The 21809-nt window shown below is 40.8% G+C and overlaps 1 protein-coding gene across 2 annotated transcripts in view; it reads right to left on the bottom strand.

Annotated features, from left to right (window-relative positions):
- The window catches only part of wdr19 (WD repeat domain 19), a 63609-nt gene that overhangs the window by 16435 nt on the left and 25365 nt on the right, over positions 1-21809 (bottom strand). For both annotated transcript variants that reach the window (XR_010904773.1, XM_067441752.1), the window contains exons 21-28: positions 19198-19255; positions 18495-18641; positions 17950-18032; positions 15580-15663; positions 13882-14028; positions 13579-13703; positions 1098-1207; positions 810-878 (exon numbers count right to left, since the gene is read on the bottom strand). Coding sequence is in view for 1 of the 2 variants with exons in the window: in XM_067441752.1 (XP_067297853.1) it covers positions 810-878; positions 1098-1207; positions 13579-13703; positions 13882-14028; positions 15580-15663; positions 17950-18032; positions 18495-18641; positions 19198-19255 (823 nt within the window). In the remaining variant the exon portion in view is untranslated. The remainder of the gene's footprint in view (positions 1-809; positions 879-1097; positions 1208-13578; positions 13704-13881; positions 14029-15579; positions 15664-17949; positions 18033-18494; positions 18642-19197; positions 19256-21809) is intronic.

The following is a 21809-nucleotide window of genomic DNA, read 5'->3' as shown; positions in this document are numbered from 1 at the left end:
CAGTGGTAACAAGGCATGATGGATCTACGCTCTCATTCTGTTTACGCCAAATTCTGACTCTACCATCTGACTGTCTCAACAGAAATCAAGACTCATCAGACCAGGCAACATTTTTCCAGTCTTCAACTGTCCAATTTTGGAGAGTTTGTGCAAATTGTAGCCTCTTTTTCCTATTTGTAGTGGAGATGAGTGGTACCCGGTGGGGTCTTCTGCTGTTGTACTTTTGTACTTTGCTGCATACCTTTGTTTTAATGAGTGGTTATTTCAGTCAAAGTTGTTCTACTATCAGCTTAAATGAGTCGGCCCATTCTTCTCTGACCTCTAACATCAACAAGGTATTTTCACCCACAGGACTGCTGCATACTGGATGTTTTTCCCTTTTCACACCATTCTTTGTAAACCCTAGAAATGGTTGTGCGTGAAAATCCCAGTAACTGAGCAACATTAGGAAATACTCAGACCGGCCCGGCTGGCACCAACAACTATGCCACGCTCAAAATTGCTTAAATCACCTTTCTTTCCCATTCTGACATTCAGTTTGGAGTTCAGGAGATTGTCTTGACCAGGACCACACTCCTCAATACATTGAAGCAAGTGATTGGTTGATTAGATAATTACATCAATGAGAAATTGAACAGGTGTTTCTAATAATCCTTTAGGTGAGTGTGTGTGTGTGTATACACACACACACACACACACACACACACACACACACACACACACACACACACACACACACACACACACACACACACACACACACAGTGAATTAATGTGAAGTGAATTAATGGCTCCCCATCTGTACTCACTGTCTCAATGGCCATCTCTATGGCCAAACTGTCATCAGAGCTAGGACATTTCAAAAAGTGCTTCAGTGCCTATGTGCAGACGGACAGGGAGAAATGTATTAATACACATTTAATGACCAAGGTAATTAGCACAGTCAGTTGAGTAAAGAATCCCTCTGGACATAATGAGCAAAGAGAGCGGGGAAACCAAGTGTGACGAAAAGTGAGAGCTTGAAAGACAGAGTGAGTGTGATCAGGCATGGGAGGGAAAAAGAGAAAGGAGTCTAACTGCACATACAGTTCTCGTACCCTGCTGTACTGTCCACACTTCTGAAAGAACTTCCCAGCCTGAAGATGATTCTTCTCCCCCTCAAAATACAGCGCTATGCTCTGATAGTCTTCTATTGTAGCCTCTGAACCTGAAAACATGCGCATAGCATGATAGAAAATATACATATTGAATTTGAACTAATTCATCCAGTACAATTTGGATGAATTGGTATTGTAAATGATGTGCCTTGTAGTTAAATAAAGTAAGTAATTCTTGTTATGAAGCACCTTTAACTCTAAAACTTTTTTTTTTCTAAATAATATGCTTATGCAGTATTTGAAGAAAGTATTTCAATAACAGGGTTTACCATATTTTTAGAAATACACTCTGGTCAGATTTATGACACTTACCCCTGGGTTCACAGACAAGGCTTGGGTCTAGTCCCAGACTAAAATGCCATAATATGTCAGTGCCATTGTTTTGTCTCAAGACGCACACCAGTAATGTTTTTTTCTTAAATGGTCTAATTAAACTAAGGCATATTCCTAATTTAATCTAAGCCCTGTCGGTGAAACCAGGCCATAAACTACTTGATTATTTAACAGAACAGAAAGAAGTTAGAGTTAAGTAAGTCACTGCTATGTAAAGGATGGAGAGTTTACATGCTGGTGTCAACTTTAAGTGAACTAATATTTTTTAACTATTAAAACAACTAACAATTTTTAAACAATTTGTTCCGCTATAGTTCCTTCTTTGGTTTTGTTAATTAAAGGGATATTACAAAAGATTAACAGAATGGAAAGTCCTGAATAGTACACAAGTAGGGATGCAGCGATTTACCGATTTCTCGCTTAAAAATGTCGCGGTTAATTAACCGTAAAGGCTCTGCTACACCGGGTGTTTCTTTTGCACGGAACGGTCGGAAATGCAACTTGTACAAAACAAAAACAAAGTTACCCCAGCGGTGTACCAGCTTAAAGTGTCGTTCTTATCAGAGTCACGGAGGCTACTAGCCGACTGTACATACTGGATTAACTGTGCAGAGGGACCAAACGCCGGAGTCGGCTGTCAGCTAAGCCCTCAGTGCGAGGTTTTGTATTAAAGCGACCAGTGTTGCCAACTCTTGCGAGACAAATAAGCAACCACAGCTTCAAAAACAAGCCGTAATATATTATTTTAAGTAATAATATATTAATAAGTAATATATTATTATTTATTAATATATCATTAATATATTAATATATTATTATATATTAATATATTATTATTTCAAGTAATAATATAATTATTAATATATTATTTATTGTCATCAATGTCATTTATGATCAATAATTTATCAATAAATGAGCCTGCAACATATTAAATTGTAACATCTCGTAGTTTGAAAAGAAAAAACAGATGTGATTTTACAAAAGTCTTTAAACTGCAATAAAGGCTGTGAACAGAAGAGGTTTGGTGATGGAAAAAGAGAAAAAGTGACGTGAAGGCTAAACTCTATAGTCAGAGCTATTGCACACATATGGAGCAGTGGTGAACATGCACACTATAAACCGTAAAAAAGATAAGCCCTGCATCTCAATGTGCAATCTGCCCTAAATAGAATTGAAAATTACTAATGTCCCATATTTAGGATTAATAATATGCACTTTTTTTACAGTCTATGATTAGGATTTGGGACACAAGCACTGCAATATAGCTACATATTTATATTAAAATACATTCGAACCCTATACCATTCATTACCTACTGTTATTATTAGTAGCATATATTATTTTTATTTATTTTTTATATAACAGCCTGTAATAATAAATACATTATGAAAATATTTTTGTAGCGACTCAGGCGAATCAAACACACAATCGCCAGTTACATTTAACAAATATGCTTTGAAAGTTGTGCTGATGGACAGACCTTCCCCCAACACAACAGCTACCCTGGAAACCATCTGATAAGATGTTTTACGACCGGAAAGAATGTGGAGAAAGTCTTATACACAAAGAGCTTAAGACACAGAGCTTTTGCCTCAAATTATAGACAAACCATCTATAGATGAACATGCACCCCAGGACATTATATGTAAACACATAATTGTTTTGTAAAATGTTTCTTCTGTATGGTATTTTGGTACACTCAAGCCAGGCCACCAATGCAGGCCCTCCAAGCAGGCCTCATCTCTTCCAAAAATCTTCTCTTCTACAATCCGATCTTCAAGAACACGAAGCATCGCTAAAGCAAACAGCCGCTTCCCTCCCAACCTCGGAAAGGACCGCCGGACCGCCGGACACGCAGACACACATGCACACAAGCGAGAAGCCAAAACGAAACCAAAAAGAATGCAAGTATTCTATTTCTTACTGCTGTAAAGAGGGTGTGTTATTCTCCCGTTGGGATAAATTAACTCCGTGAAGGTCGTATCTGGTGAATTGAAGGAAAGTTGGTTCTCACCCTCCCCCACTCTCTTTGTCTCTCTCTCTCTCTTTTATCTCTCTCTAACTTCAGTCTATTCAGTATTCTCGTTTATGTATTCTTTCGTTAATATCTATATTTCTACTCTCTTGATGCATATTTAGTATGTACTTTCTGTGTGAATTGTAGTGTTATTTTTAGTCTGTGTTTATTAAACCTTCAAAAGACATTTAATGAGTTGAATCTGTTATTCTGCCACATACACGAAGTCAATGAAACTTGCGATCTAAACGTTACCTAACTGCTTATGCTACTATGTTAGTAAAGTAAACTGTATGACCATTTGAAATATTGAACTTGTCCTGATCAGTAAAGTTAATGTTTCTCATGCGCTCGGAAAGCAGTAATCCATTATTGAGAATTGATTTGAAAAGTCTATAACTAATTTGCAGGACAAACTTAGTAGGATAATTTCAAGCAATTTCATAAAGGGTTACTTGTATTTAATTAAACAATTTTCCCTATCGGAAAATTTTAATACGTAATGAACAACTGGCAAATCATATTCATAAATTCATGAATATTGAATATTAAATCCCTTTTGAGTTAATTATTCCCCGAGACATTAAACTCATGAGTCGTTGTTGTTACATTTATTTGGTGGAGAATGCGGGCAAGTTTCAAACGTTTGTGTATGTGTGAATGATATTCATATTCTATTCATTGTGTATTTTTGAGGTATTAATAACCTGCACGCGCGTTTTTGTTTCGTTTTGTTTTGGTGTTGTTTTGTGAATTGAACGGTACGCGCAAGGCGAACCCAAGCATAAACAGATGCTGAGAAATGTTGAAGTAGCCGGATTATATTAATAAAAATCCGCGTGATCTCCGAAACCCCCTGCAGCCGTAGGCGCAATAGGTTTTATCCGCGTGATTTCCAAACGAATGTATTGTAGAAAATCCATACATTTGACTCGAGCAATATATTATGTGTTCCATCAAAATAATGAGATTTTGATGATGTCTGTAGACACGTACGTTGCGTTATCCCGCTTGATCTGAACTACAAAAGTTTCTATCTGTGCGGAAGATTGGGACAGGACGAGACTCTCCTGTACAATATAAGGGGCCTCAGAATAATTATTATATCGTTAAGATAAACGATAACTCCTGGTTTAAGTCTGGCTTAGCTAACCAAAGACTTGAGACCTAAAACATTTGAATCAGAGATGCTGAAAACCGTCAGCCATATTGATAAATGTCTATTGGAGTCCATGTAAAATGCGTGAATAGGCAGACGGAAAATTCCTGCATTCACCCGTCTTGTTACGCGTGCATCTAGAGCACCAGTCATTTGTAAATGATTTGCAAGAGCCAGTAAAGCACAGAACGCCAGGGCGACTCAGAAATTGCAACGCCGCTTGCAAACCGCCAGAGGGCGACTCAAGAATTGCAACCATTGCAACGCCGCTTGCAGAACGCGAGGGCGACTCAGAAATTGCAACGCCGCTTGCAAACCGCCAGAGGGCGACTCAAGAATTGCAACGCCGCTTGCAGCACGCCGGAGGGCGACTCTAGAACCAGACAAAGCCATCTGGTGAGCATTTCCGCCTAACTAACTCTAGTCTAGGGCGGGCGCAATAGCGCCATCGTGTGGATAAATTCGGATAGTTTCACTCTCCGTCATTTGATTCTGCCTTCACAAAATAAGTTTGAGCCTATACATTGTTTATTGCTTACTGTTGTACACAGTTTCATTTATACAATTTTTCTAACAACAACCAAGTCTCCTTTCTCGCTGATTAAACACCCTTATTCGAATTTGAAGTTTAAAAAGAAACATAACTTCCTCTAACTCAAAGTGAAATTAGGTTTAAGTCACACAGTCCAATTGGAAGGAAGGACGCCACCGTGTGGTTATACCCTGTTAAGTCAGCGCAACACTAAATCACTACTCCCTTTCTGATTAATTCTTTTATTTGGATAACTCCCACTTAGAGATTAATCGTTATAGGATAAGATTTTTGATTGGCTTTCTTTTATTTGATTTTCCTTACAGGCTTATTTAAATTTCATTTAAACTTGCTTTGAATTTAATTTGAATTAAGTTGAGCTTCTAATTCTTTTATTTTATTTTATTTATAATTTTATTTTAATTTTTAATTTTAATTTTTAATTTTAATTAATTTTTTTTTTATTTATTAAATTTTTATTTTTATTTTTATTTTTATTTTTCTCTGCAAAAGTTTTTCTGTTCCCCTCCCATTGGGAATAAAGCTCAGTCTGGTAATTACAAACGGTATCAAAAGTGCTTTTTGTTTTATCATTACTTGACAGAAACTTTTGCCTTTTTCTAAATTGCTCTTGATATTTAATCTTCCACGTAAGCGACCTCAATTCACCCCAGGATGAGCTAAATGGGATAACCCATAGTACAAGCCGAATTTTAGTATATCTTGAGCATTTAGCCAATTAATTTCCCTAACACTCCCGGCGCGCACGCTGACATTCCTTTCATTACAGACCAATTCATCTTGTGTTTGTTTCTACTGTGCTCTTTCCTATCCTCACTGTTGGACTATCACGATTGTGTTTCTTTCAGTTCACCAAGAGACCCCAAGGAGAATTAAATAGTCCCGGGACGACCGAGCAGCAGTTCACCAAGTGACCCCCCAGGGCTACCGCCCACCTAATTGTCTGAATTGTCTAATTATCTAACTGTCTAGATCAGTTAGCCAAAATTCCCAGCTATCCGTACGATAGCTCGTTAGCTTAGAACAAGCTTGCATTGGCTCTCTCTCTGTGTGTGTGTGTGTGCTGTGTTTCTTTCGTCCGCAGTAATGTTCCGTGCACCCAGTTCCGCCGTCCCGTGGGATCGCCTAACGACATGGCTGGAAGCGCTAACGGCCACCAGTCAAGGAAGTCTGGGGCAGCCGAGCGAGGAGCAACTGGACACCGAGCTAGACCAGCTGATGACACACGACCCCACGCAGAGCTACTCCAACAAGGAAGTGGCCAAGATCCTCGGAAGCCTCGCCCACGTCCTCATCGCACAGGCACGGCTAAGCGAAGGGAGCTACGACAACCTGGAACAGGAGGCAGCAACGCTAAAGCTTCAAGCCAAGGAGGCCCAGAGAGACCAAGCCCTCACCCAGCTTCGTCTAGATCAGCTTCTAGACACAGAGAAAGACGACGAAACAGACAAAGAACAAAGACAAGAAATAGAAAGGCTTCAAAAGACCCTGAAGGAGCTCCGTCGTGACACCGACCGACGAGTACAGTCAGAGAAAGACGCCAGGAAACACCTCGACGAAAAGCTTCGGCGTGGCGAATTCCTCCTGGAGAGAGCCACTGATGAACTTAAAGACAGAGACATTAAAGCTAAAGTCTATGCAAAACATTTGCAGTCGGCACAAGCCGAGATCGACGAGCTCGTCCAGCAAAGACACGAGCTCAAAGATGAACTTGACATGGTGCAAAAAGAACTGAGACAATCATATATAGTGCAACGTTACCGGAAGGGGGAAACACACAACACACAGTTTCCCCTGACCAGTTACTCCGCACATTTTAGCCACGAAGCAAGAGCTACGAAGGGGAATGACAGCCCCCTGTTTAAAAGAGCACCCGCCAGTCTCCACGAATCCCCGTCAGCAGCAAAGGAAAGGACGCCCTTCCAGGAAGTCAAGGTCAACAGCCACGAAGCTTCAAAGAACCTTGACAAGCTGGCCAGAAATATTCCTACCTTCAGCCCAGACCCGGCAGGAGGACACGACGTCCACGCATACTTAAAAGACATAGACTTTTACTTGCAAACTGTCGCTCACGCGAACAACTGGGACAGACTGTACCTGCTCAGGGCCACGTCTAATCGTGACGTACGCAGCTTTCTGGATCGACAACCAGAGGCCATCAAAGCGGACTACTGGCATCTACGACAAGCTCTAATTCGTGAGTACTCCGATCCCGAGTCAGACCAGGGGTTCATCACTGCCATGGACCTCAAGCAAGCTCGACGTGAGACCTCACAGAACTTTTATAACAGACTGCGACGTGCCTACTTCGGGGCACGTAACGACCCAGGCATGGAGGAGGACATCAACTTCAAAACTCTTTTCCTCCGAAACCTGCACCCTACCATCAGTTACCACCTGGGGGTGCTGGCGTGCCCGCGCAGCATGGGCACGCAACAGTTAAGAGACTTGGCTCACAAAGCTTATGTCAAACAGAAAACCATTTCTGAAAAGACTGTAAAACAGCCCAATATCTGCCCTGTCTCTGTGCACCACCCAGAGCTAACCCTAGAGGGCGCCAAACAGAACCACAGTTACCGACCCGTCAACAGAGAGTCCAAACCACTCCAAGCCAGCAGAGGGCAGCGTGGTCATAATGGCGACCGTCCACGGTACCAGAGCGATCGCTCTGAAGGATCCTGGGACCCGCCTCGCCCAGAAAGCCAGCGAAGAGGCCACTCTCGACGGGACAATGGTAGGCCCAGACCTGAACCCACGTCTGGCAAAGAAAGTGTAGCTGCTTCTGAAGTTACAGAGCTCATAAAGATCCTGAAAGAGCTCCTCCGACAGAAACCTCACAAGGAAGACAAGAAGGACGGACCAGGTACAGCACGACTAGACATGATACCTGAAATCAACCTTCCCGCCCTTCCTGCAACTGAATCATCCACCCTGAACACTGTTCCCCAACCACGGACTAGTGTACTAACTGTTGCACCCCCACACGTCAGCAGCACACACTCACTACAGCTGACAGCAACAGCCTCTAATCAAGACAGCATCATGGGACAGCCCAGCGTACCAGAAAGCGCTGCTTTGATTGTTTGCACGCATAATGACACACTTGACACATATCCAGACGGCTTATCAAGCAACATACAGGTCCCCACACCAAGACTCCTGGGAAACCTAATCGAGAAGGGGATGACTCGAAAACTCTATCTGACTATCACTATGGAAAGGGAATTTAAGCTCGAAGCCCTAGTGGACACTGGCTCCGACCTCACGCTTATATCCGCCCAACTGTTTGAAAGACTCAGATTTGAAGCACAGAGGAAAAATCGCACCCTTAACCTTCACACTTGTAAGCTAAATGTGCAGTCGTATAGCCAAAACGACATCCAGCTCAAGCATGTAGCTTCCATCCACCTGACAATTGGACCTATGAGGCTGATACACCCAGTCTATATCTCCCCTATGAACACTTATCCGTTTCTCATCGGAAAAGACCTGCTGGACCGCTTCGAACCCGTACTGGACTTCAAACAGCTGAAAGTCTGGGCTCAAGTGCGTGACCCTCTGCCCCTTCAGACACACACATCGTCTGAGCAAGACTGTCAAGTCACAGAGGTCACGGAAACTCCCACAGAGCCAGACTACCATGTCACAAAGGCCACGGGACCCCCTGCAGCACACTGTGACAACACAGCTTCAGCCCCAAAGGCAAGTTCAAATTCGCTAATTTGCACATTTCAGCTATCCAAAGACTCTGATGCCTTCTGCCCCCAGGTCATGAATGACCTACAGCTGAATGACATTGTCACAACGAACAGTATCCCTGCACTGTGGGCAGACAACTCAACAAAAAGTCTACCACTGTGCAATACAATCAGTAAAAACACACCACACGGCGACATGTGGGCACCCCCGCACCCCACATCCAGCCCCATTGTTGCAGTGCTAACCTACAGCAAGCGATCGACACCGGCTACAATGCCTCCCTTGCAGCTGCTATCGCTAACGCCGCAGTTTTCACACAACGATATTGCGGATACGCAAGCCTCTGACACTGCAACAAAGACAATTCTTGACCACCTCTCAGACCCCTCCAACCACCCTATCACTGACTCTGAGCTCATTGATGACTCTAGCCACAAGCATCTGCATAACTCCAGACACATGATGCGTATTATGGACAACATTCTCTGGTTTGCACCCGATGGTAACACAGCGCCACAGCTTGTAATGCCACGGTCGCAAAGGGGGGTGATGCTAATGTACGCCCACAACACACCATGTGCTGGACACCACGGCACCAGAGCCACGCATGACACACTGAAACAGGTGGCATATTGGCCTGGGATGCATCAAGAGGCAGCAGAGTATGTTAGAGAAGGGCTAGTTCGCTGCCAGTTCCAACCAGCAAACCCGAACCACAGAGCCCCACTGCAACACAGAGGGACCACGTTCCCATGGTCAAACCTACAAATCGACCGGGTAGAAGCCCTGCCCAGGTCCACAAAAGGCAAAAAGTACTTTCTCACAGTGGTGTGCCAGTTTACCAAGTGGGTGGAGTGTCAACCAGCACCCAACGACACCGCCCAGACCACGGCATACCACCTGATGAATCACATCTTTTTCCTGTCAAGATTGCCACTGAGAATCAACTCAGACAGAGGCATCCACTTCACTACTGAGGCCATGCAACAGATCTGGAAATGCCTAAGAAACGCGGCCGTGATCATGCTCCTGTGCCTCCAGACAATCAGAGGCCAGCCACCACCAGACATCATCACACCGAGTCCAGCCTCGGGCATCGTTCTGAGAGAGCAACCTGGACTACTGATCACCAACTGCAAATGAATCCTCAAAAGAAAGACGTACTCTCCTGAACTTCACATCAGCAGCGCAAGCTCCTCCAGCCCTGCACACAAACGCAAAGGGGGGGAGGAGCCCAAGCCCTCTGCCTAACCTTACACCAGCTTCAAGAACCTTCTCCTCCAACACCAGTTAGTCATCTTGTAGGCAATACTGCCAAGCCCCACACTATGTCATGCATGTGATTTGAGAAAGAAGGCCTTAAACGAACACAAGGCCGCCTCTGAAGGGATTCTCAAAACCCCAATGACTTTGAACTTTGAAACAGAGAAACCAAAGTGGATCACCAGAAGGCACCCAGCCTGGCCACAATGCGAGGCACCCTCTAAAAAGTTCCTAGTCAGCATAGGACATAAAAGTGTCAAGATGCACAGTCCATCTTCCTAGGCAGGAGACCTAAAGGACTGACTTGCCATTGCGAGGAACATGGTTCCACCCAGGGCTGCAGAAAGCCCACAGCACACCTGCACCACACAAACGGACTTCTGGATGACAGGTGACGCACCGTCAGGGCACCTGCTGCCTCGACACCTGCTGCACAAGCACAGAGACCTGAACTGGCTACTGTCTGCCTTATCTGCCGTGGAACGAACATCACTTCAGGAGACACAAACAACTGGAGCCTAACATGGCTATGGTGTGTCTGATCTTCCTGAACTTTTGATATCGCTCGTTGTTGTCCATAGGAGGGACAACAACTAGCGAAAGGGGGGATTATGTAGCGACTCAGGCGAATCAAACACACAATCGCCAGTTACATTTAACAAATATGCTTTGAAAGTTGTGCTGATGGACAGACCTTCCCCCAACACAACAGCTACCCTGGAAACCATCTGATAAGATGTTTTACGACCGGAAAGAATGTGGAGAAAGTCTTATACACAAAGAGCTTAAGACACAGAGCTTTTGCCTCAAATTATAGACAAACCATCTATAGATGAACATGCACCCCAGGACATTATATGTAAACACATAATTGTTTTGTAAAATGTTTCTTCTGTATGGTATTTTGCATCTTTTTGTCTGTGTCTTAACAAAGTACTAGTTCAGATAACCTCATATATGTCATGTCTCCTATCAAATTAATGCTCACTTCACGACTTACACTTCCATGTATATCACTTATTCAGAAAATGCAGTGTGTGTTTGTTGCATTAATTATAGTATGAAGACTCAGAGACCCACTGAGTCGAACCTTCAAACAAAGAGCAATAAAGTCTGCTGAGGAATTTCCCGCCGGGAAATCCCAACACTCTCATTGGTTAAGTCTAACCCTGGAGGGTGGGACTATTTCCAGACCTTAAAAGACCAGTGAAGACAGCCTCCCCCCTTTTTTTCTTGTTCTCTTACTCCGCTCTGTTCACTTCTCCTCTCTCTCCTGTGGGAGCCAACACCCACGGGGGGGGGGGGGGGGGGGGTGGGGGGGGGGCTGGCACTCAAGCCAGGCCACCAATGCAGGCCCTCCAAGCAGGCCTCATCTCTTCCAAAAATCTTCTCTTCTACAATCCGATCTTCAAGAACACGAAGCATCGCTAAAGCAAACAGCCGCTTCCCTCCCAACCTCGGAAAGGACCGCCGGACCGCCGGACACGCAGACACACATGCACACAAGCGAGAAGCCAAAACGAAACCAAAAAGAATGCAAGTATTCTATTTCTTACTGCTGTAAAGAGGGTGTGTTATTCTCCCGTTGGGATAAATTAACTCCGTGAAGGTCGTATCTGGTGAATTGAAGGAAAGTTGGTTCTCACCCTCCCCCACTCTCTTTGTCTCTCTCTCTCTCTTTTATCTCTCTCTAACTTCAGTCTATTCAGTATTCTCGTTTATGTATTCTTTCGTTAATATCTATATTTCTACTCTCTTGATGCATATTTAGTATGTACTTTCTGTGTGAATTGTAGTGTTATTTTTAGTCTGTGTTTATTAAACCTTCAAAAGACATTTAATGAGTTGAATCTGTTATTCTGCCACATACACGAAGTCAATGAAACTTGCGATCTAAACGTTACCTAACTGCTTATGCTACTATGTTAGTAAAGTAAACTGTATGACCATTTGAAATATTGAACTTGTCCTGATCAGTAAAGTTAATGTTTCTCATGCGCTCGGAAAGCAGTAATCCATTATTGAGAATTGATTTGAAAAGTCTATAACTAATTTGCAGGACAAACTTAGTAGGATAATTTCAAGCAATTTCATAAAGGGTTACTTGTATTTAATTAAACAATTTTCCCTATCGGAAAATTTTAATACGTAATGAACAACTGGCAAATCATATTCATAAATTCATGAATATTGAATATTAAATCCCTTTTGAGTTAATTATTCCCCGAGACATTAAACTCATGAGTCGTTGTTGTTACATTTTAAAAATTAAATTAGGTGCCTCTCCTCCCCGTTTCCTCTCTATCTCTGTTGTCTGCATTGTTTGTAAAAAATGTTATCGTCTATTTACGTCTACAAACTATAATTACGTGCATTTATAACGTCACATTACAGTTTGACTAGAGCGCAAGAGCGGACCTTTCTGTTTGGTAAAGCCAGTTTCCTCTTACACTGTTTACCATCATAATCTCCTCCATATCGCTTTGAAATGCAGCATTCTGTACAGAATTCAAATGGGTGGATATGTTTTGTTGTCTGCGCCGACTCGCGCATATGATCCACGTTGCGCTCTCGTGTCTGTAGTCTAAATTTACACCTGAGCCGTTGCGGTGTGTGCGCGGCTGCGGTGCGTGAAACTAACGTGAAAACAGATTTAATTAGCCTCAAATTAAAGCATATTTACACTGAATGGTTTCCTATCTCATATATATATTGTGCTGTGTGCCTTTCACCATGTTGAAATTAGTAAATGTGAGTGAACAACTGACCGATTTCAGCCGAGGCTTCAGCAGTGTAAGGGGGCGGGCTTTAGATTCTAGAGAGCATTTTGATTGGACAGAAGATTTGACGAGAAAGTGAAGTCTGCGATGATGTCACCAAAATCTGAGATTCGTTTTAACGGAAGTGGGAGACTGTAAATTTTGAATGCTTATATCTCATAAATGCAAATTTTGTCATAGTTTTGGAACATACCAGCTTTAAGGCTAACACACAGTCATACTAAAAGCTAAAAAACTTAAATTTTGATTTCAGTGGACCTTTAAAAATCTAAAGAGTGTTCATGTGATTTTATTCAATGTTGTGAAATTAATGAATGCATAATAATCGTGATAATCGTGAAACCGTGATTTATCAGACTATATCCGTACCAACAAAATCTATAATTGTTGCATCCCACAAAAAACCTTGTATATTAATTACCAATTAAAACTATATAAATTTTTTTTTAAAATCCAGTCAGTGTAAACCAAAGTAGTCACATGACATAAAAACACCCAAAACTTCACCCAACACTTCCATAACTGTGATTTTGTGAAAACTAAATTCAAGTTTAATATTTTATCAAGACATATAATGTACTGTAGGAATGATCCAAGTAGATGATCAGAGAGTTTACCAATGATGTCAGCATAGACCTCCATCTGCCCGTGCTGCTGGGCCAACTGAAAAGCTTCATCGCTGCAACGCGACAAAACCAGGAACTGGATCGCTGAGCCATAATCACTCAAGCGCAGGAAAAACCTGTGCAGTCACAGAACATTTAATAGCACTAACAGAAGATCAGGATGAGCAAAATAAGATGTTCAATCCTAATAATCTGGAAAAAAATATATGTTACTTGTTGAGAACACATTTTATAAAAGAAGAAACATAACCATTCCTAGGCACACAGATTTTGGAGGCTGCTCCCTTTACTAACCTGGCTACCATTTTGGCTCCTTCAATGGACTGAGTTTCTCGTACGATGCGGACAGCCTCCTCAGGGTTGTTAAGATTCTCCAGTAGGATTCGTATTACGTTGTCCCAGTCTCGTGCACTTTCATAGGCCATTGCTGCCTCTTTATATCTAAACACATACACACACAATATTTGAAAAGTGGCAATTCTGGGGATGTTGGCGTTTCTTGAATGTGGTTTTACGGTAGGGTTCATAAATCGAGAAGATACATTTTTCCAGGAAAAACATCTAGGAAAGAATCCTCCCTAGAGGACAAAAATGCCAATCATGCCTGTCACAACAACAAAGAAACGAATTGTAATGGTCACTTAGAGGGTTGAAAATGGAAATTTCTTATAAAAATGGGCAAATTATGGAAAACGTATTCTTAATTTTAGCGGAAATATAACGAAAAGATAGCGAAATTCTATCTTTAAAATAATAAATAAATATAATATAGCTGTGAGCAGTAATTATCGGGGTTCAAGCTATTTAAGGCCTTTAAGATATTACGTTTTATTTAGTAAGCACTAAAATCATAGAAGGAAAAGACAATTAACAGCGAAATACCACGTGATTACAGAGGCATAAAACTTGTTAGCAGCAACTAGTGGCAAATTTCTTTCAAAATTCTTACAGACCTCTAGAGCCATTAGTTGAACATGCTCACCAAGTTTTGTTCAGATTGGCCTCCGGTAGCCTTGTCTAATAGGTGCTCAAACTTCATTTGCAGATGGCAACCATGTTTTTTGAGATACGCCAAAGTCCTCATTGGCCATCATGGCACTTTAGTAAGTAAGTAAGTAAGTGAGTAAATATTATTTATAAAGCACTTTTAAATTCAGCTTACACTGACCAAAGTGCTGTACAAAACAATCATAAAAATACATTAAAATGAAAAATATAAGAAAAAATAAAAAAATAGAATTAGAAAACAGTTACTAATCCAAAAATTAATAAGCAGGAAATGCTAAAACGTAAGGATGTGTCTTGAGTCTAGATTTAAAAACGGAAACAGAAGGAGCACACTTAATGTCAGGTGGCAACTGATTCCATAATCTTGGAGCAGCAACTGCAAAGGCTCTGCCTCCTTTCATTTTTAGCCGTGACCGTGGGACATATAAGAGACCTTTATTGGCAGATCTGAGGGACTTAGGAGCTAAATTTAAATTAACAAGATCAGAGATGTAAGACTTTGGACAAAGACAGTGTATGCCAATTTTCAAGTCAACCAGACTAAGGGTTCGGTGGTTATTATAGCTAAAGTAGTGTATAGCTTATAGTGCCACCAAGTGTCTAACCTGTGTCCCTAGTTAGGTGAAAATATCTTGTTCCAATAGCAAGTTATAGCTATTTTAGTAAAAGTTTTTATTAACACATCGAACATTTTGGCTCCCATTAGACTAAATCATCAGACCAATCCTTGGTGACTTAGTAGGCGGAGTAGTACCGGCCCTCAAAGCTTCAAGGCTCTATGACTTACAGTTTGGTCTGCGCTATTAGTTTTAGGGGAGAATGCTGATCCTTGGAAATTTGACTAATTACAATAGGGTTTCAGCGCTACATGCTCGTAACCCTAATAAATAAATAATAGTATAAAGTGATCTCTGTAAGTCAATACATAATATAAAGTGAGTGTTTACATTGTTGAAGGGTGACTGCATTCCATTTAGTACATACTTGCCATCAGCCTCCTTTGCCTTGGCGTACTGCAGGTGAATCTTTGGGGAAGTCACATGGGGCAGGAGCTCGCCGACCTTTGCCCTGGCATTAAGAGGTTAGAGATCAATTTAAGTTACAAATTTGCTATGACAAGTGTGCTGACAAGTTTGTTTCCCTAGCACAACTTTAAAATCTTTAAAAAAGTTTTAAATCCTTAAAAACTTTAAAAAAATTAGGGCTGTGCGATTAATCGAAATCATAATAAAATCGTGATTTGAGCATGTGCGATTTCTAAATTGCTTCATAGCACGATTTTTTTTCGCTCCTGGCCCCAACCTCCCAGTATGCTTTCCGAACCAATCAGAATACAGCATGCCTAAATTGAGTGCGAGAACGGAACAGACCAGGCATAACACATCAACATATGAAATAAAAAATGTTTTATTATAGGCTAGACCTAATATTTAAACATAATTAAATAAGCTAGGTTTGCTTTAACCAATGGCTGACGAAGTCTGCTCATTCTGATGGACATTTCCTTTTCTTATGTCCTTTCCTTATGTCCTTTAGCCTATGGCAGCGGATATAACTCACAGTACAATAGACATTTTTAGCCAGATATGTGCAAGACATAATTATAAACTATAAACTGTCTACTTTTATTAGCCTACACCAACAAAGGCCATTGATTCAGATAACGCATTATTTTGCATGCACTCACTCCAAACGCCGTCTTCATTTCAATAATTTATTTTGTTTCTAAATTCAGTTCATTTTTTTTTTTTAAAACGACACGAAAATTAACGAAATCTAACGAAATTCAAAGCCAAAATAACGAAAAACAAAACAAAACATTGAGTTACCACCATGAAAAATCAAACATTTCGTTCTTCTAATTTTAATTAATAGTGGATAACAGGCCTATCCTTCCATTAAAAATAATGTCTATTGCAGCGCTGGGAAACGTACCAATTTTGTCGACTTTAGTCTGAGTTGTTTTTTTGTTTTTGTTGTTTTGATTACCCACATTAATCAGTGATGAGGGTTCATCCAAAATGAGCAAATGCCTGCGGTCATCACCCGCGGATGTTTTTTTATATTTTTAATGATATTCGGGTCGCAGTCAGTCGGGCCGTTTGAAATACAGATGCCATTTAAACCTTTGTAATTTATATAGTAGCCTACTAGACACAATTTACTATGAAATCCATTGATAAGGAGGATCCTCTGCGTTCCAGCATAAGTGCAGCCAGCGAGCGGACATTCAGCTTCGCAGGTCGAGTCATAGAGGCGAGAATTAAACCGGCTCAACCCAGGGACGGTCGATTCAATATTATTATACACGGTGCGAGCAATGCTAAAAATAAGTAGGCTAATCTTCTGTTTTAGGCCACCAACGGCACCTTATAGCCCTTTTAACCCCTTTTCTGACACGGGACAAAATGCCCGATTGGCGATATCCCACGTTGCAATGCGATTGTACCATTTTAATAGGCTACTTTTAAACGCATAGCTCAGTAATGTCAGATTTGTGTATTTTCAGAGAGGGGGTGGGATTAGTGCCCTGCACGAGCCTCATATCTAGGCCGTGTCCGACAGCTTATCAAAGTTCCGACTGGAGCCGTGTTTTTTTTGTTTTTTGTTTTTTACATTGTTGCAGCCATTAAAATAGTTCAGTTTTGTTTTTAATGTCAAAGTAGTTATATTTTGTTTTGTTTCTTTATTAAGTTCATTAAGAAAAATGTTTAGAGCAATTTTGTGTTTGTTAAATTAAAGTTTTAATTTTTTTAAGTGATGGCCAGCAACCAACCGAGGTAATGTTTAATCAATTTAGCCTCTCATATCAACTCTTGACTTGCCTATGATAAAATCCATAGATATAAAACACTTCAAGCATCACAATGTTAGTTTATTTAGCCTACTATTACCATCACAGTAAAAGGCTTTTTTGACGAGCTGAGGCAGGCTGATGCTCCTCGCAATGGCGCTTGCAAACTAAACGAGCTAAACAAATAAAAATTAAAATCTCCCCATTTAACAGAGTTCACATCAACGAAAGCAAAAGTTTCATGATACATTTTATTCAGCAGCTCATTTCAAATTCAAAGACCGCAATATGAGAAAGCGACCTAAGCACTGGTAAGATCATTTAGTCTCATTAATAAATATATTTATATATTTTATTTATTTATTTAGGCCATTTGTCTGTTCTAGAGACGTGTTAACTTTACGATAAAGCTCTAATTAGTTTCCTTTGGAAATATGTTTCAAATTCACACAGAATGCCTTTATAACCCGAAATCAGGATTTAAAAAAAAAAAAAAATCGTGATATTAATTTTTTTGTCCATATCGCACAGCCCTAAAAAAAATAACCTTATTGTATTACCAGTTTTTGCAGCGTATGTAGACAGAGGCAGCTTTGTCATAGAACTGGCCTTTCTCATACAGCTGAGCCGCTTCTGAATATTGCTGCACACAAAATCGTCATCAATTATCATTTACTATCTGCTCTGTAACATAGCAAATCAAGTGATATGTATATTAAAGTATACTTCATTTTTTCAATATGGGCTAGGGTCCACATACAGTGTGCATGAATTGAACATCAGCACCATATTGTATGTGTACAGCCGTTTTTCCGCATATACACATTACAGTTTTCTTGACCTAATTAGTTTGTCCTCAAGATGGCAACAATACCCCAGGGCCATTGATTCAGAAGGTAGTTGAAGAAAAAAATTAATAAACAGAAGAGACAGAAACGTGTGCAAACTACAACAACAATGGATGGCTATGTATATGAGAGTGTGCAAGGAGGTTAGAAAAATCCTGCATTTGTACAACTCCTAGCCTAAATGGTGAATACTTTGAAAGGCTATAAGTAAAACTGTGCGAAAACATTGACTTTGGGTTACATTAACACACACACACCTTCATGCTTTCTAGAATGGCTCCACAGTCTTTCTTCAGAGCTCTGCTGGGGTGTTTGATTGCCTGGTTGGCTCCTCTACGAATGTCACCCATTCGAATGGACATACGAGCCACTCCTGCTAGACAGCTCTCATCATGATCCTGGAACTACACACACACACACACATTAGGATGTACTGTCTATGGCTCATGGTTTCAGATACCATAAGGAATAAAATCATATAACTTAAATTGGTATTCATAGAACTTTTTTTTTTCTTCCAGGACTGTATTCTTGAAACTTTAGTTTAGGGTCAAATTCTCACTCCTAATTACTGTGTGTTACTGTTAGCAAAGTAGTTGTTAAGTTTAAGTATTGGGTAGGATGAAGGGATGCAGAATATGGTCATGCAGAATAAGGCATTAACATGTGATTTAAGATTTAAGTACTAATAAACATCCAATATCTTAGTAATATGCATGCTAATAAGCAACTAGTAGTGAGAATTGGACCCTAAACTAAACTATAGTGCTATAGTGCACAAGTGGACAATTTTTTGTTCTTTTTGGAACTTGACATGAATATTCACAATTTCTCCTTTTCTGTTAAATGGGGAAAAGACAGTCTGACAACTTTGTAAATGTGTAAAAGATTACAAACTTGTCATTTCTGGATGAGAATTTCCTTTAAAGTTCATAGTTTTACAAACATGCAAACATTTACCTTATTGTTTCCTGTTATGCCTTTCTCATAGTGTGCCAGTGCATTCACATAATCACCACTAAAGAATGACACAAAAACATATGACATTACATCAACAATAAAGGGATGTATAGGGATAATGTATTTTTGTAGGACAAAATCCAGAAATGAGTTTGCATTTTAGTCAATAGGTGTGTCCCAATTAGCATACTTATGCACAATTCGATGCCGTTATAAAAGTATAAATAGTGTGTAAGTAGTGTTTACACAGAATATTTCAAAAAGAAAGTGTGCTTTAACAAAGACAAGGGGGAAAAAATATTTTAACTTAAGAACAATGTAAAATTTATCCGTAACCTCAGACCAAAAAATCCGAACTGGGGTAGAATACTATAAAGAAAATGGAGGTATGTGTTTGGGCTATTTTAAAGAAACTGTATGTAAAAAATGTATTTCAATTAAACATAAATTGGCCCTGATATGTCATTGACAACAGTAGACCGGCCAGGATGTTGTCATTGAAAAGTTGTTGTTGCAGCCCTCAACTGATGTTGTCATGTTGTGTTATGGCCTGAAGCTCTGCCCTCCACCTATCTACCAATCACAAAGTCAGTAGTGTTTCCGCACCTGGGTTGCCAGATCTGCTCTATTTACCACAGCTGCAGCTACAAACGTTCCTGCTGGTTCGTGCAGCCTATCTGGCAACCTCGAGTCACTGCTCTACAGTCAGTTGAAAGCGATTGCAGTACCAGTTTTGGCCACAATCCTACATACACTTCCTTTAAGTTTACATTGGACACTTGGTGAATCGACACGCCCAATTTAAACAGCTTGTTTAAGTCTCTGTACAGACTTCAGAATCATCCCAGCGTGAAATAAGTGGATGATTTATTTTAATGGCATACCCGGATCGTGTTGAAGGATTATATGTTTGTCCAGACCATTTTGTTGGAGGGTTCGCCAAGAAACTTTTGTTGAAAGATGAAGCAGCCAACTGCATTGGATTTGACAGCTGCTTCATCACAAACCCTAAGTAAATGATTGCAGCATCTGGACCAATCAGACACACAATTATTCATTATAATTAATAAATAATCCAACAGAAGCCTGAAGACCATAACAAGCAAAGGTCTAAGTAGGCCCAAGCAGGCTCTGAGATGTTTGCTTTCCCAATGATCACTGACACTAGTCCTGCAACTAGTGGACCTCAGAGACATTCCAGGTAGAGGGAAGTTGAGCACAGGCAAAAGCAAAGGCCATAGAAAAGACTCAATAATGCCCATAAAAAATACATTTACTTTCTATAAATGAACATGCATATCTCCAGGACATTGTGTGTGTGATTATTACTGTCTTGTATAGTGTCTTTTGTACTGTATACCGTTTTATGCATGCTTTATGACAGAACCACTCGATAATGTAACCTTATAGGTATCACGCTTCTAATCAAATAAATCCTTGATATACACACAGATGCATATCACAATCATGAGTTATAATTAGTTATTCATATTTACCTTTTAAGCTAATTTGCTACATGATTTCATAATGCTTTGTCTGAAAATTACGGTTTTAAATGGATAATGCTTTTAAAACACTTTTTTTGACGTTAGCCAAACATTGGCCATTTACTGCCCCTTAAAGATGGGTCAGAATGAAAGTTAAAAATAATTGTTTTTCGGCATATATTTGTTTTGTTTCGCTTTTTTATTAATATTATAAGTGAACATTTAATCGAAGGAACATATTACAATATAAAAAATCCACGTCATGAACCCCGACATGATTTATGATAAACATCATCACAACAGGCAAATTCATCTACTCACTAGCCTGACTATCTGTTCTACTGACAATCTGTTCTAACTCAAACTTCCAGGGGGAAAAATTTGGAAGCTTAATAGGGGTTTAGTCTTCCCCCCATAGCGATTGTATTTAGGCTTCAAAATCCATAAAAGTTGTGTTAATTTGTGAAGTTTATCACAATGAACAAAACATAATGTGTAATAATCATAAACCGTTGTTGGTCACAATACTTTTGTGGCAAGGGGGGCGTGGTTCAGCGAGGTCTGCAGCGGGAGAGAGAGCCGCGGGACGAGCGGTAAGTGAGTGGGTTGGACGCAGATTGATAACACCTGTTTCTGATTCCAGTAATGGGTGTGGAGAGAGCTTAAAACGCTGGCAGAATCGGAAGCATGAGAGAGAGAGACGGACTGCTGACGTTCCCCACAGAGACATTGAGCTTGCCGGAACCCGGAAGTGGAACGACCCGGAAGCGAAACCGAAACTGAGCAAAGGAAAAGTCACACGCTGAAGTGTGCACGTTGTTGATTTTGAGTGATTAAATAAAAGAGACGTCAGCAGTCCAAGCCGACCCCTTGTCCTCTTCCTTCCTTATCTACGAACTTTTTACACTGGTGCCGAAACCCGGGAAGGAAGCAGGACCAAGCCGCCGCCATGCAAACACCGTCCTCCACCCCACTTGCGGAGATCATCTCATCCCTCGCGGATCTACACCGCAAGCAACATCAGGCCCTGCTGGACCTTAGGACGGATCAAGAACGAAGATTCGCAGCGATCGTCCAAGGCCAGCAGGAGGACCACTAGAGGTTCCGGAGCTGGCTCGACCGGGA

Source organism: Pseudorasbora parva, chromosome 4, assembly GCF_024679245.1.
Source record: "Pseudorasbora parva isolate DD20220531a chromosome 4, ASM2467924v1, whole genome shotgun sequence".
Lineage (NCBI taxonomy): Eukaryota > Metazoa > Chordata > Actinopteri > Cypriniformes > Gobionidae > Pseudorasbora > Pseudorasbora parva.
This window is presented reverse-complemented; position numbering and strand designations above follow the sequence as displayed.